Source organism: Mya arenaria, chromosome 14, assembly GCF_026914265.1.
Source record: "Mya arenaria isolate MELC-2E11 chromosome 14, ASM2691426v1".
In the NCBI taxonomy this organism is placed as follows: domain Eukaryota; kingdom Metazoa; phylum Mollusca; class Bivalvia; order Myida; family Myidae; genus Mya; species Mya arenaria.
Window position 1 is genome coordinate 60993165 of NC_069135.1, and position 13186 is coordinate 61006350.

General features: G+C 36.6%; 1 protein-coding gene across 1 annotated transcript; it reads right to left on the reverse strand.

Moving 5' to 3' along the window:
* Positions 1 to 256: 256 nt before the first annotated feature.
* LOC128218391 (uncharacterized) lies at positions 257 to 7556 on the reverse strand. Its single transcript, XM_052926051.1, has 3 exons — positions 7419 to 7556; positions 5731 to 6659; positions 257 to 1744 (listed from the first exon to the last, which is right to left on the reverse strand). Exons 2-3 carry the CDS (start codon positions 6656 to 6658, stop codon positions 885 to 887), a joined length of 1788 nt encoding a protein of 595 aa, XP_052782011.1. The 5' UTR covers position 6659; positions 7419 to 7556; the 3' UTR covers positions 257 to 884.
* Positions 7557 to 13186: the final 5630 nt, after the last annotated feature.

The following is a 13186-nucleotide window of genomic DNA, read 5'->3' on the forward strand; positions in this document are numbered from 1 at the left end:
AGTTCGAGTTAACAAGCAATTCTAGCCAAGCGAGTTCGAGCAAACGGGATTCGACTGTAGTTATAATTGTATTTTTAATGCAATTTTTATATCAAAAAGTAATACGGTAAGTCAGTTCAGATGCATTACTTGAGAAATATGTGTTCGTCCAAACACATGAGCGAGTCCCTTTAAAACCTTTTATGACACTAGTACGCCAATGTTTGTATAATTTATTCAATAAATATATGAGGGAACAAGTTGCACATTGGTCAATGTCTGTTAAATCATTCAATTAATATGTGCGGAAAGCACTTTTACTTTGGTCAATGTCCGTTTAATTAGTTAAATCAATATGTTTAGAAACAATACACACTTAGGTCAATGTCTATAGAATTATTCAATCAATATACATGTATAGGATACGGACATGTTAAATATCAATTAAACACATCATATGTACTAAATACAAACTGCATGGACAAAAGACAAACTTTGTATATAACTCTATATTTTTGAACATTCAATTACAAAATAGCAATGTTTGATTCACACATTTTACCTACATTCGCTCTCGTGTGGTAAGAAACCAACTTTTTGGTATAATTCATTCACAATCAGCCACTTACATTTCAACTAATAATAAACATTCACATACTCGTGTATTCATGTCTTATAACGAATTACTACACGACTTGTCACTTATGAAAACTGTAAGAATTCAACATAATTTAAAAGTCAAGTTTCCGCTAAAAACTCTCACAGTAATTGAATCGCGCGATATGTGAAATAAACATTGTATATGCGTATTGTCAGTATAATATTATACATTATAATTATTCTTAAACATAACAATTACTTCACACCTGATATAGATTTCACTCATATTAATTGGCAGACTTGATTTATACTAAGTTGAATACTTTCACGAAATTTTCCAATTCAGGTCTATTTGATAGACTGAATGTGACAAACATCATCTTCCTCAGTGGACAGTAAGCCACACTGTGTGGACTCTCTATCCCCTCTTCCTTCCCCAGCAGTTTGGTTATCTTGCCTGTGAGCGTGTTTCGTAGCAGTATGTTGTTACTGACACACCCACACACGAGCAGCTGGTTGTCTCCCACAGCTGCCAGACCACGTGGTGATTCCAGTATCGGATCTTGGTACGACTGGAGCACCTCTAGTGAGATGTTCAGCTTGGTTATGGTGTGGGTGGGCCAGTCTGAGACATATATGACTGGAGGAGTCTGGCTCTCCCTGGTCACTGTCAGATAGCAGGGTAACTGAAACAAAGGTTTTCCACTGCTGTCTTTGTCCACACTCTTCTTCACCTTTCCTTTCATGTCCATCAACACAACCTTACATGGGCCGAAGAAGGACACTATCAAGTTGTCATCACAGAAATCTATTCCATAACATAGTCCATCTACTTCAACAACATCCTGTAGCGTGACATTTCCCTGAGTAGAAACGAACTGTATCTTCTTCAAACCAGGCAGAGTGACGGCTGCCCTGTCTCCGGGCAGGAGACAAAGGTCCCACGGATCACCTGGGAGTTTCACCTGGGACACCATCTTGTTGGTAGTGGTGTCCGCAAGCTTTACTGAGCAATTGTGGCAGTCAGCCAGTAGGAGCCTCTCTCCGGACAGAAAGGCCACACCGGTCAGGAAGCAGTTTCTGGTGTCTGCTGCCGTCTTCACTGGAATGTCAGGCAGCTTGCTAAACTGGGACTGGCTTAGGTCTGCACGGCTCTGGTTTAAGGCTGAAATATCGAAAAAAAAAATTATGAACAACAACTTGTAATTGTATTTATTTTTGTCCGCTTCACTGGTATTTAACATTTAGCAGACTAAGATATGTTCTTAGTAAACGCAGGTATCCTTAGATGTGTTCATGACCTTGATGGATTGTGCATGTATGAAACAATATAAAAATATAGCATGGGCATATACACAAAGAGATATTTGAAGCTTCATAAAAAATATTCTTGGATTGATTTCAAATCTGAACTTAGTAAATTGTATGTACATTATTAATATAATAAACTACACATGCCGCGCGTTGTGTCCGAAACTTATATCTTAGTTTTGGTGATAAAAATGCTGTTGCTCAATTGATATAAAAAAATCATACTTAAAAGCATATTCCGATTTAGCCTCTATTTTGAACATGAATCTGTATTAAAACACACTTTTCGAATGAAATCACAAGACTATTACGGTTATTATTTTGCCGAAAAATATATGGTAAATATATTTGGTTTTATAGTTTGTGAAACACCCAATAAAAAAACAAAACCGTTTGTTACGGTTTCCCGCCCTTTCCTACTTATTTCCGCCCCGTCAACGATGGATTACAGAGACATTCTTATAATGTAAATAGTATTATATATTAAATAATCACAGACCGATACTGCCGACCATGATGGCCACGATGAAAATCTAACAAATGTTTGTACCATCTTAAAAAGTGTGATAATGTAAAATATTTTATTATCTGTTTGAAACGAACGCATTTTGTATTTATACCAAGACCTGCGCCAACAACGAAACACAGTAGATGATTTATTTGATGTTGAGCAAAACACACAATTGATTCCCCTGAGTAGAAATTCTGAATTGTCAATTAATTTTAATTTCTTGTAAAAAACAAGTCCATGCTTTGTAAAATAGTAAGGCTGATTTGAAAATGATGCCATTTTGTTCACCTTTCCTATATTCACATAAAGTTCAAATCAATACAAACACACAGATTTATTTCTGAGTACAATATGGTAACAATTTCTAGAAGTTAATTTTAGGGCACGCACACACCAACACAAGAAATGCACACACTCACACTCGTGCACGCACTCACAGGCACAAAAGACACTTATGCACGTACGCACACGTGCACTCACTCAAACACACATGGCATACATTCATACAAACATACACACTCATGCTCACAACGAACATACCCCCCCCACACACACACACACGTACACGCAAACACAAAAGTATATGATTGAACCATATGTGGCAGTATCAATCAGAGAAGTATACGGTGTAACCATAGGTGGCAGTATCAGTCGGAGAAGTATACGGTGTAACCATAGGTGGCAGTATCAGTCAGATTAGTATATGGTGTAACCACATGAGAAAGTATATATCAGAAAAGTAAACCATGTAACCATAGGTGGCAGTATCAGTCAGGGAAATATCTAGTGTAAAAACAGGAGGCAGTATCATTCAGAGAAATATATGGTGAAACCAAATGGGTCAATACCAACCAGAAAAATAATCAGTGTGACCACATGGGATAGTATCACACAGAGAAGTATACAGTGTGACCAAACGGGACAGTTTTAGTCAGAGAGGTAAATGGTGTTAGAGTAGCAGAAAGCATCAAGCGGAGAAATATATTTTTCAACTATAGTACGCAGTATAAGCCACTCAGTATGCCTTGTAACAATACGGGGCAGTATCAGTCAGAGAAGAATACCTTGTAACCATAGGGGCAGTATCAGCCAGAGAAGATTACCTTGTAACCATAGGGGACAGTGTCAGTCAGAGAAGTATGCATGGTAACCATAGGGACATTAGCAGTCAGAGAAGAATATATTGTAAACATAGAAGACAGTGTCAGTCAGGGAAGTATTTGGTATAGCCTTAGAAGACCATTTAAGTCAGAAAAGTATAAGGTGCAAACACAGGGGAAGGTATCAGTCAGAAAAGTACACAGTTTTACCACAGGGGATAGTATCAGTCAGAGAAGTATACCGTGTAACCACAGGAGATAGTATCAGTCAGAGAAGTATACCGTGTAACCACAGGAGATAGTATCAGTCAGAGAAGTATACCGTGTAACCACAGGAGATAGTATCAGTCAGAGAAATACACGGGGTTACCACAGGAGATAGAATAAGGTGTAACCATAGGGGACTGAATTGGTCAGAGAAGGAAATAGTGTAACCATAGGGGGCAGATCAGTCAGAGATGTATACGTGTAATCACAATGGACAGTATAAGTCAGAGAAGTATACGGTGTAACCACAGGAGATACTTTCAGTCAAAGAAGTAAACGGTGAGACGACAGGAGATAGTATCAGTCAGAGAAGATTACGGTGTAACCACAGGTGATAGTATCAGACAGAGAAGATTATGGTGTAACCACAGGTGATAGTATCAGACAGAGAAGAATACGGTGTAGACACAAAAGATAGTTTAAGTCAGAGAAGTATATAAAGCCATAGGGGGCAGTATCAGTCAGAGATTTATACGGTGCTACTAAAGGGGGCAGAGTCTGCCCGAGAAGTATGCGGTGTAACCACAGGTGATAGCATCAGTCAGAGAATCATAATTGTAATCACGGGGGTCAGTATCAGTCAGAGAAGTAAACGTTGTAACCACAGGAGAAGGTATCAGTCGGAGATGAAAACAGTGTAACTAAAGGGGGCGTGTCAGCCGGAGGAGAGAAGAAGTATAACGTAACAATAGGGGCAGTATCAGTCAGAGAAGTATACATGTAACCACAGAATGGAAGTATGAGTCAGAAAGGTATAAAATGTAGGGGCAGTATCACTCAGAAGAATATGTTGTAACCATAAGGGAAATATCAATAAGAGACGCAAACAGTTTAACCATAGGGGGAAGTACCCATCAGTGATAAAGGTATACTGTGTACCCATAAACTATAGGGGGCAGTGTCAGCCAGAGAAGTATACAGTGTAACCACAGGGGGAAGTATCAGCTACAGAAATAAACATTGAAGTCCTATGGGGCTGTATCAGTCTGAGAAGAATACAGTTTCATCATTGGGGGGGGGGGGGCAGTAACTGTCAGAAAAGTAAACAGTGTAACCATAGGGTGCGGAATCAACATTAGAAGTATACGATGTAACCATAGGGGCCAGTATCAGTCAGAGAAGTGTACAGTGAGGTTTTAAGGCATTTATATATAATAAATGCATTTATGATAAGAATGGGATACAAACAAATATCAAAAAGCGCTGATATGTTTATAATTACAGAAATAATATATTTATTTAACAATCTCTTCCTGAAACTGCCGCCTATGCTAGCAATAATATAATACAGAGACCTTTTAATAAATAGATATATACATACAGTTGAACACCGCTATTCCGAACACCGTTTATCCAAAATTATCGCTATTTCGAAATTATTCTTCGGTCCCGATTTTTTCTATAATAGTCTTTCTTCTTTTTTTCGGGTCCCTACGATTCTGGATTAACAGTGTTCAACTGTACATGAAATCATCTCTGACAGATACCGCCACCTATGATGGCAACGCTGTACCATTAAAAAATGTTAATATGATCTTAAAAATAGTCTGAAAAAGTGAGATAAAGTGATTCGATGTTATGTTTTAACACAACCCATTTTAAATTTATACCAAGACATACGCTGTGTACTAAACACTGCAGCTTATCAATTCAATATTGAATCGAACACACGGAACAATCGCAGGCACACAAAACGTTCACGCACAAGTGCAACGCACGCACACATGCTAGCACATATGCATGCTCTCACACTCACACGTAAACACGTACGCACACACACGTTCAAGCTCACACGCTTTTTAATTGTGGAATAACGTCTGTTTTAAAAGGAAATTAAAGAGGTGCTTATAAATACCTCAAATAACTTGGAAAATGGATAGCAATAAAGTCTACATATAAAAAATATACCATTTAAATCAAACGTGAAACCTCATTGTGATATAACTGCTTTGTGTTGCTCACCTGGCCACTGAGGTTGTGTCTGCCGGTCTGCCAAATCTGATGCCACCTGGTCAACTCTGCCAATTGCTGCGTTTGAGCACAGCAGCTGTTCTGTTTCTGGGTCCCTACTGAATTTGGAGTGTTGAACTTGACCCCTTCTCCTGATATTCTCAAATGATGACTGAAGACCGACTAACTCCTTGATCGCCCTTGTTCCAGATATGAACAACTGGTTGTTGTTGACCTCCTTAGCCTGTAGCTCAGCCTTAAGCTTCTCCGTGGCAGTTTTAATGTCTTGACAGCTTGCTTTCATTTCATTAAGCAGCGTCTCGGATTCCCGTTTCTTCCGATCAATTTCTCCCAGTAATTCGTTCTCCCTCTTATCCAATAACTGGTTGATCTCATGCTTGAACTTTCGAAGCTCATTGATATTGGTAAGACTTTCTTCGTCAACTAATTTCATGTTCGCCTGTATGGACGACAAATAGTTCTCAATGTCACTGACCATCTGCACAATACCTGTTTTCAGATTTTTGTATTCTGCACCCTCTTTGTATTGTTTTGCCAATTGAGAAATTTTCTTTACTTTACAAGACCGATGTTCTTCATTATCAACTACGCTTTCACCACACAGAAGTGCTTCATGGTTGGTACAGTAATATTTTATAAACTCTTTCGCATGGAACTGACATGTCTCTGTAAACGTCTCATCCTCACTATCAGCATGCAATGAGGAAGGCATACTGCTCTTGTCCTGGAGGACGTGGCTTTTGGTAAGCTTCATGTTCCTGTGTACTCGGGCGCAAGCGGAACACACAAACTCCTTGCAGACGGGACAGAAGGCTTCGGGAAGGATTTTCTTCCCATCTTCAGCACATGGCTGACAATAAGTGTGGTCATGGGAAGACCCTGTAGCCTCAGGTACGATTCTCCCTGGAACTGCATCCATCCTGTGTTAAAAAAACATATTTCCGTTGTCAAATATACTCTTTGCTAATAAAGTTCTTATTGAGGAATGGTCTTTAATATAAAAAACAAACAAATTTTCATTGTCAAATTTACACTTGGCTAATCCAGTTCTTAACGAGGTATACCTGGTAGTCTTTATTGTTTATATATAAGTAAAACTAGATTTCATTTAGTGGTCAAAAATGATTTCATCCATCCATCCGTCCGTCCGTCCGTCTGTCCATCTATCTATCTTTCTATCCATCATTCATTAATGTCAACCCCCTAATGAAACCTAGACATTTGCGCGTCAAGCTGCAAGAATGTCAGTAAAAGTTGTGAAAGAAACAGTACTTTTTTAAAAACATAGTTAAAATAAGAAGGTAGAGATTAAGTTTAAAAAATACCTAAACCATCAAAGCGATCAGCTTTGAAAACAAAATCTACAATATTTCTATTTCAGAATGAAGGTGGCCAAAATGTTTTAGGACAGTCCAATACCCCAAACAGTTGTGAGCCTATTTATTCGTTTCTGGTGAAGCCGGGCTTCCCGTTCTTATTTTTGACCCCAAAATCAGGTCCATATAAATAGATGCCAATAGGCTTTATTAGATATTTATGATGGCCACATATAAACATAACAACGCCCACTGATATAAAAGTTTTTCTGAACGCCAATTGTTGTGGCTATCCCAAATGTGCACTCACTTACTCTAAATCCTGGCACCGCCCCTCAGAAAAAATACTGTTTTTTAACTTACTTTTGTTGACTGTTGAAAGCCAGTTCGTTCCGATAGTTACTCGAATATCTTAAGTACACAACTCATTACAAATTTGGTTGTCGCCAATGATTTTAATATTCGCTGTTTGGAGAGAGAAGGAGAGTCAACGTACTTCATGTGACTTCAAAACCGAAAGTAGCAACTTTCTTGATAAGAAATAAGGGAGGTTATCATGGGAAGTGCTAAAACCCGGTATCCGGATTATTTTGATACTGAGCTTCGTGATCAATAGTTTTAGTCCGGACTTAAAATTATCCTGGTTTCCCATAGCTTTTCCTCCGGTACAAACAAAATTATACCGTTATGATATACACACATTACTTCGCAAACAATAGTCATTGGTCTGTTACATGATTTTCAATAGCTCGAAATTTACCTTTTATTTGTACCGGCATGGGAAAACCCAGTTTTGTGAATTCCGGACTATGTATATTTTATTTGATGATCAATACCGGTATCACATTATCCGGTATTTATTGCTTATTAAAGTAATGGTTATCGGATAACGATCGCTGGTTTTATAGGCATATTTTAAGGTTTAAGCACTATCCGTTATCCAGTATGAATCCTCTGATTCATTTAATTGTTTATTTCCCTTTTGCTTATTCTATTGAGAAGTATACTATTTAGAAGGCATACCAACTAATACCGACCTCTGCGCAAACCGATATAAACAATAAGGGTTTTTGTTGTTGTTTTAATCTCATTCGAATTAAATGATATCAATATAATTATTTGCGGTAAGCATTTGGCTCTGCCACGCTTTTGCGATAACACATATGTTCTTTGCTAATAAATACACATTTTGTCTAGGTATTATTATGTTTCATGTGATACATTTTATACCATTGCCAACTTTGAAACTTATCAGGGTAACGACGGTCTCTATCGATTTCTCCTCTCAGTGCGATAGTAGCGTTAAGATACGCTAGTTTAGCACTTATTTATCAATTGAACGCAGTGTAAGATTAAGGCAGATAAGAAATACAGAATTTATGAGGGTCATAAAGTTGACCCGTCCTTTTATTATAAGTTGCGATAGAAAATTTCAGTTTTTGAGGATTTTAGATTAAGCCATTATTAGGTGGGGTTGTTCTATAGGGAAAACGTTCGTTGATTAAGTACTGAAATATCAAATCATCTCTGATAAACTTACTTCTTTTACATATTTTATTCCGAGACTTTTTGTTGAAGTCTACAATTGATCGTTTATCGAGACATTTAATTGGGGCCATTTCCACACCTTCATTTTTACAGTTTGGTAATTTTTCTAACAGTGTAACACAAAATTGGGTGTGAAATATCGGAAAGGAACAGCTAAAATGAAATTTTAACTGCAGTTGCCATCATTAAGTACCAGTCTTTAACGATACAAGTTAAAATGTCATTATAGTTGTATTGACAATAAGACAAGCATACCCTTTTATTCCATAACAACACGTTGCCGATGATTTAATGGCATTTTGACACATTATGAAAACCTAGTGTACACGTTACTAAAAATATGCTGACAAAAATCCATGTTACACATTTTTTGCCTAATCAAAATAATTATATTTATCCTTAATTTATAAACATTATTGGTTGAGTGCAAATGATAGACCAAAATGTTTACGATAACGAACTTAAGCAATTATTATGAACATGTTGACTCGATGTAGATATGTAAATTATTATCTTTGAATAACCTTATTTATTATGTTTCAAGGCCCATATGTATGTCCAAAATTACCAATGGAACTTGAAACATTAATATTTTATAAGAAAAGAGTTACGTTTTAACCGTCAGTAATAGTGATTGCGGTAAGAAGTGGGAATTTTTGTTTTTGCTAAATATATTACTTTCTATTTTTACACAAAAAATATGGCATTTCTTTACTACATATAGATGAATAATCGCGTGTCATATATTATTTAAATAATATGATAATGATAAAAGAAAAAAATCCGAAATAGTTATGGAATAATTTTATTGCTATAAATGACAAACTTCGTTGCACATGTCATACCCAGTTTCCTATGGATTATTTCTATCCTGCTGTGAATACGCCGCAGGGTTGGCCATAAAACCATTACCGTACAGTTGAATACACAATTTTTGGGCATCGATTTTCTACAAATTTTACATAAATGTTCAAAAAGGACCAAAATATATTTAAAAATCCATTATTTCGAAAAGTGCATCTGGAAGAGAAACAAATCTGCATCATAATCCGTTGGAAGCTAAGCGATCGGATGTCAATAATAACTTGAAATAGCAAAACAATTTTTAGCTCCTTCTTATTTCAATGTAACTTTTAATGACCAACAAAACCCTTAAAAAGGACCAAAATGTACAAATCATACAATTAATACAAAACCATCATCTTAAAGGGCAAGAATTATACTAACATATATGTAGGAAGTAAGTTGATCTGTTGAAAGACTATGTCGTGAGAACTGTTTAAACATATTATCCCTATATAACTCTATACGCACTTTCGCTTCAGCGGATTTCTCCAAAATTGGCAATGTTTTAAATTCCATTTTCATTAAATTACAAAATTTGTCAAGGTAAGTTTATTTTGATGTGCTTCCTTTACCAGATGATACAAATGTAAGAAAAAAGGAAATTTGTCAAAAAGTACGACTACCGACATAGGTGTCGTTATGCGAGCGGGTTCAGGGATAAAAAACACTTCTAACTTTACTTTTAATTTCGATAAAGGTGAAAAACACACCCAAAATGCACCATTTCAGAATATAAATTGTTAAAATTGATCCGGTGGGAGCTTCCACAACCACAAGCCAATACTTTAAATCATAGCTTTTTCGGTGCAGAGAGAAGGGTGCAATCGGAAATGTTCATAATTTACGCCCCATCTAACGTCAAATCCTGCTTTCCCATTGTTTCAATTCGAAATTTACTGGGTTTGTCTACACGGTAAATGTAGCTGTACCAATCACATGACTTTCACATGCTAAATACACATACAGTAAACTGGAAACCATTACGTGCTATTTTCAAATGGATTAACATAGCTGAAACAGCAACCATATAGTAGTTTAATCATGTAAAGTGATGTATTTAATTATCGGCCTCATTTTAGCTCGTATTGACAATTCTCATGCTTGTCTTGTGGAGGTACTTTATTTGCTGATTTTGGAACACTCTGGTTGTTGCTTTTTTATTGGAATGATGAAGACATTATATGATAGTCCTGGAGGCCGTGGGTTTTGGTTGTTTTCATGTTTATGTGTACACAGGAACTCTTTGCCTACGGGACAGATGGCATTGGTAAGGACGTTCGTTCAATCTTCTGCCAAGGCATGCTGAACTTGGCCAGGGGTGCCTTCTTGCCGGGGACTGCATCCATCCCGAATATGCAATTGCAATTGTTAGATCTACATCTGCATACGCTTTACGAAGTAATGTAGGAACATATATGAATCGCACTCCTCGCCACTTTTATCCGTCTTATTTGTCATTAGTAAAACCAATATGAACCAGTGTGTACATTAGCCATTTTTTAATATATTTTTTTTAATTCTACCGTCTTTACATCCGTTTAATACATTTCTTCCCCAAGCCGGTCTCTCCTGGAAGCGGAGGCTTTTCCTTTTGGCGGTGTCACCCAGATATAACCTTATACGTGTATACTATATAAAAAGAGAACGTGTTGCTGATGATGGCGGCTCATGTCCAGTCCATAACATGATCTTCATGGTTGCAAGTAGATGCAAGATTCTGGGTGCAAGCGATCTTTAGTATTTGAGCGGAAACCATTCTCAGCATTACGTTAACGCCAACATATCGTTTTTTTACCTAAATGGTACTGCGACCTTGACCTTTGACCTACTGATCTCAAAATTGCAATGCTAAATTCATTATTAAACAGGCTGAATATTTCATTTCACAAATCATGACTGGAATAGGGAATATATAAAACACTAAGCAGTCCAGTAAACAAGGTTGCACTGATATCATTATTGTAAACGCTGTTTTAATGTTGTATTCTGGACCGGAGGGCTTTTATTCTCACATCAAAATTCAGTTGAGCTATTTATTAACACTAAATCTTTAGACATTACATTTAAATTTCTTATATTGAATTCAATATTTTATTTATAGAATGTCAATCTAATAATTCAATCACTTATTAATAATGTATAACTGAATGATTGTTTTTTGCAATGTTTAAAAAACATATGATAGATTGTCTACAGTTAAAATATATATAGGATCTGACACGAGTTGTCATTTAATACAAGATTTTATTAAACGAGTTTATGAAATTTGTTAGTAAGCGAGCCTCTGGCGAGCTTACTAACAACTTTCATGGACGAGTTTAATAAAATTCTTGTATTAAATGACAACGAGTGTCAGATCTTTTTTATCACAGGCTTCAAACGGTGTTTTTATTACCAATTTAGTTCCACTTTCTGAACCGATTGTTTGACAGCCAAAGTACTCAGAGTAGAATGTCAACGATGCGCCATATAAAAAGTTCCAAATTAAAATGACAGAAGTAACTAGCAGTTATCAAGTTTTAATTCTGATAAAGCGCTTAACAAGTCACAACTATAAAAATGTGTAGTAAAATATCCAACAGCATGAATAACGAACGATTTTAACAAAACAAACAAAAACAATAAGTACACAATTTGATGACGTCACACTCAGAGTACATGCATTTACGCGGTTTATGTGACCTACATCGGTCTGTCAAGTTTTACTGCCCCTGTGGTTTTACTGTGTGCACGGATTTAAAAATTATTGGCTGTCGCTTTCTACGATGATTTTGGAGCGTTTTCTTAGTGTACATGGAGTTTCACAACATGCAGATGATTACGGCGAAGCCTTACTCTGTACTGCATGAATGTTGATGTTGAAAAAGTTCCACCAAGAATGTTTCCAGAGAACATGATGTTCTAGCCGCCATGGGATGTGTAAGGAGATGTCTGTGCTGCGGAATTCGTATTTGTGTTTTCGGTAACCGACAGCTGATTAAACTGGCAAGCAAATGGCATTGATTGCATATTGCTTGTGTTGGACAAGATGGAAATGTTTGAAATGTTCTTGTGGTGTTTGTCACTAATGTGGCTGTATTTGTTGACTGACTGGATATTTCTGTGACTAATGATCTTCATTATCTGGTTGGCGGAACATTGTTATCAGAAAGTTTTTGTACAAGATGCTTTCTGGCACTATGATTCGTTAGCCATTTGTCTCCCGGGTGTCTTACAGCTCATTATTGAGGTAAGTATTTGTTGGCATTTAACCATTTTGTTTACAAACAATGCGGAGGGATATCTAGGTTGCGTGTAGTCTAGCCAATAGAAATGTCTGATAGGTTATCTTACACATGTGTAAGATAAAAATATTCGTAATGGGTATATTACACGGAAAACAAGGGTAAGCATGTGATAAATCCAGTATTTGACTTCTTGTTCGGATATAAACTTTATTTTTCATCTTTCAAACATCTTAAGTGAAACATTGATATTTACCATTTACCATGCATTTGATTTTAATGTATAGACCCTAAAATCAACTCATTTCATTTTGACCAAAAACTGAGTCACTTACCTGTGTTCCAACAACTTATCGGTATTGAATTCGAAATGCCAAAATACCTACTATAGTGAAAGTTTGGAAATCGCATCACAAACATATCCTATTCAGGATTAAAATATAATTTGTAACTGTACTTTAACACAGCATGAAACGGTGATGCATAACCGTAAGGGCATTGATATTGAATAAT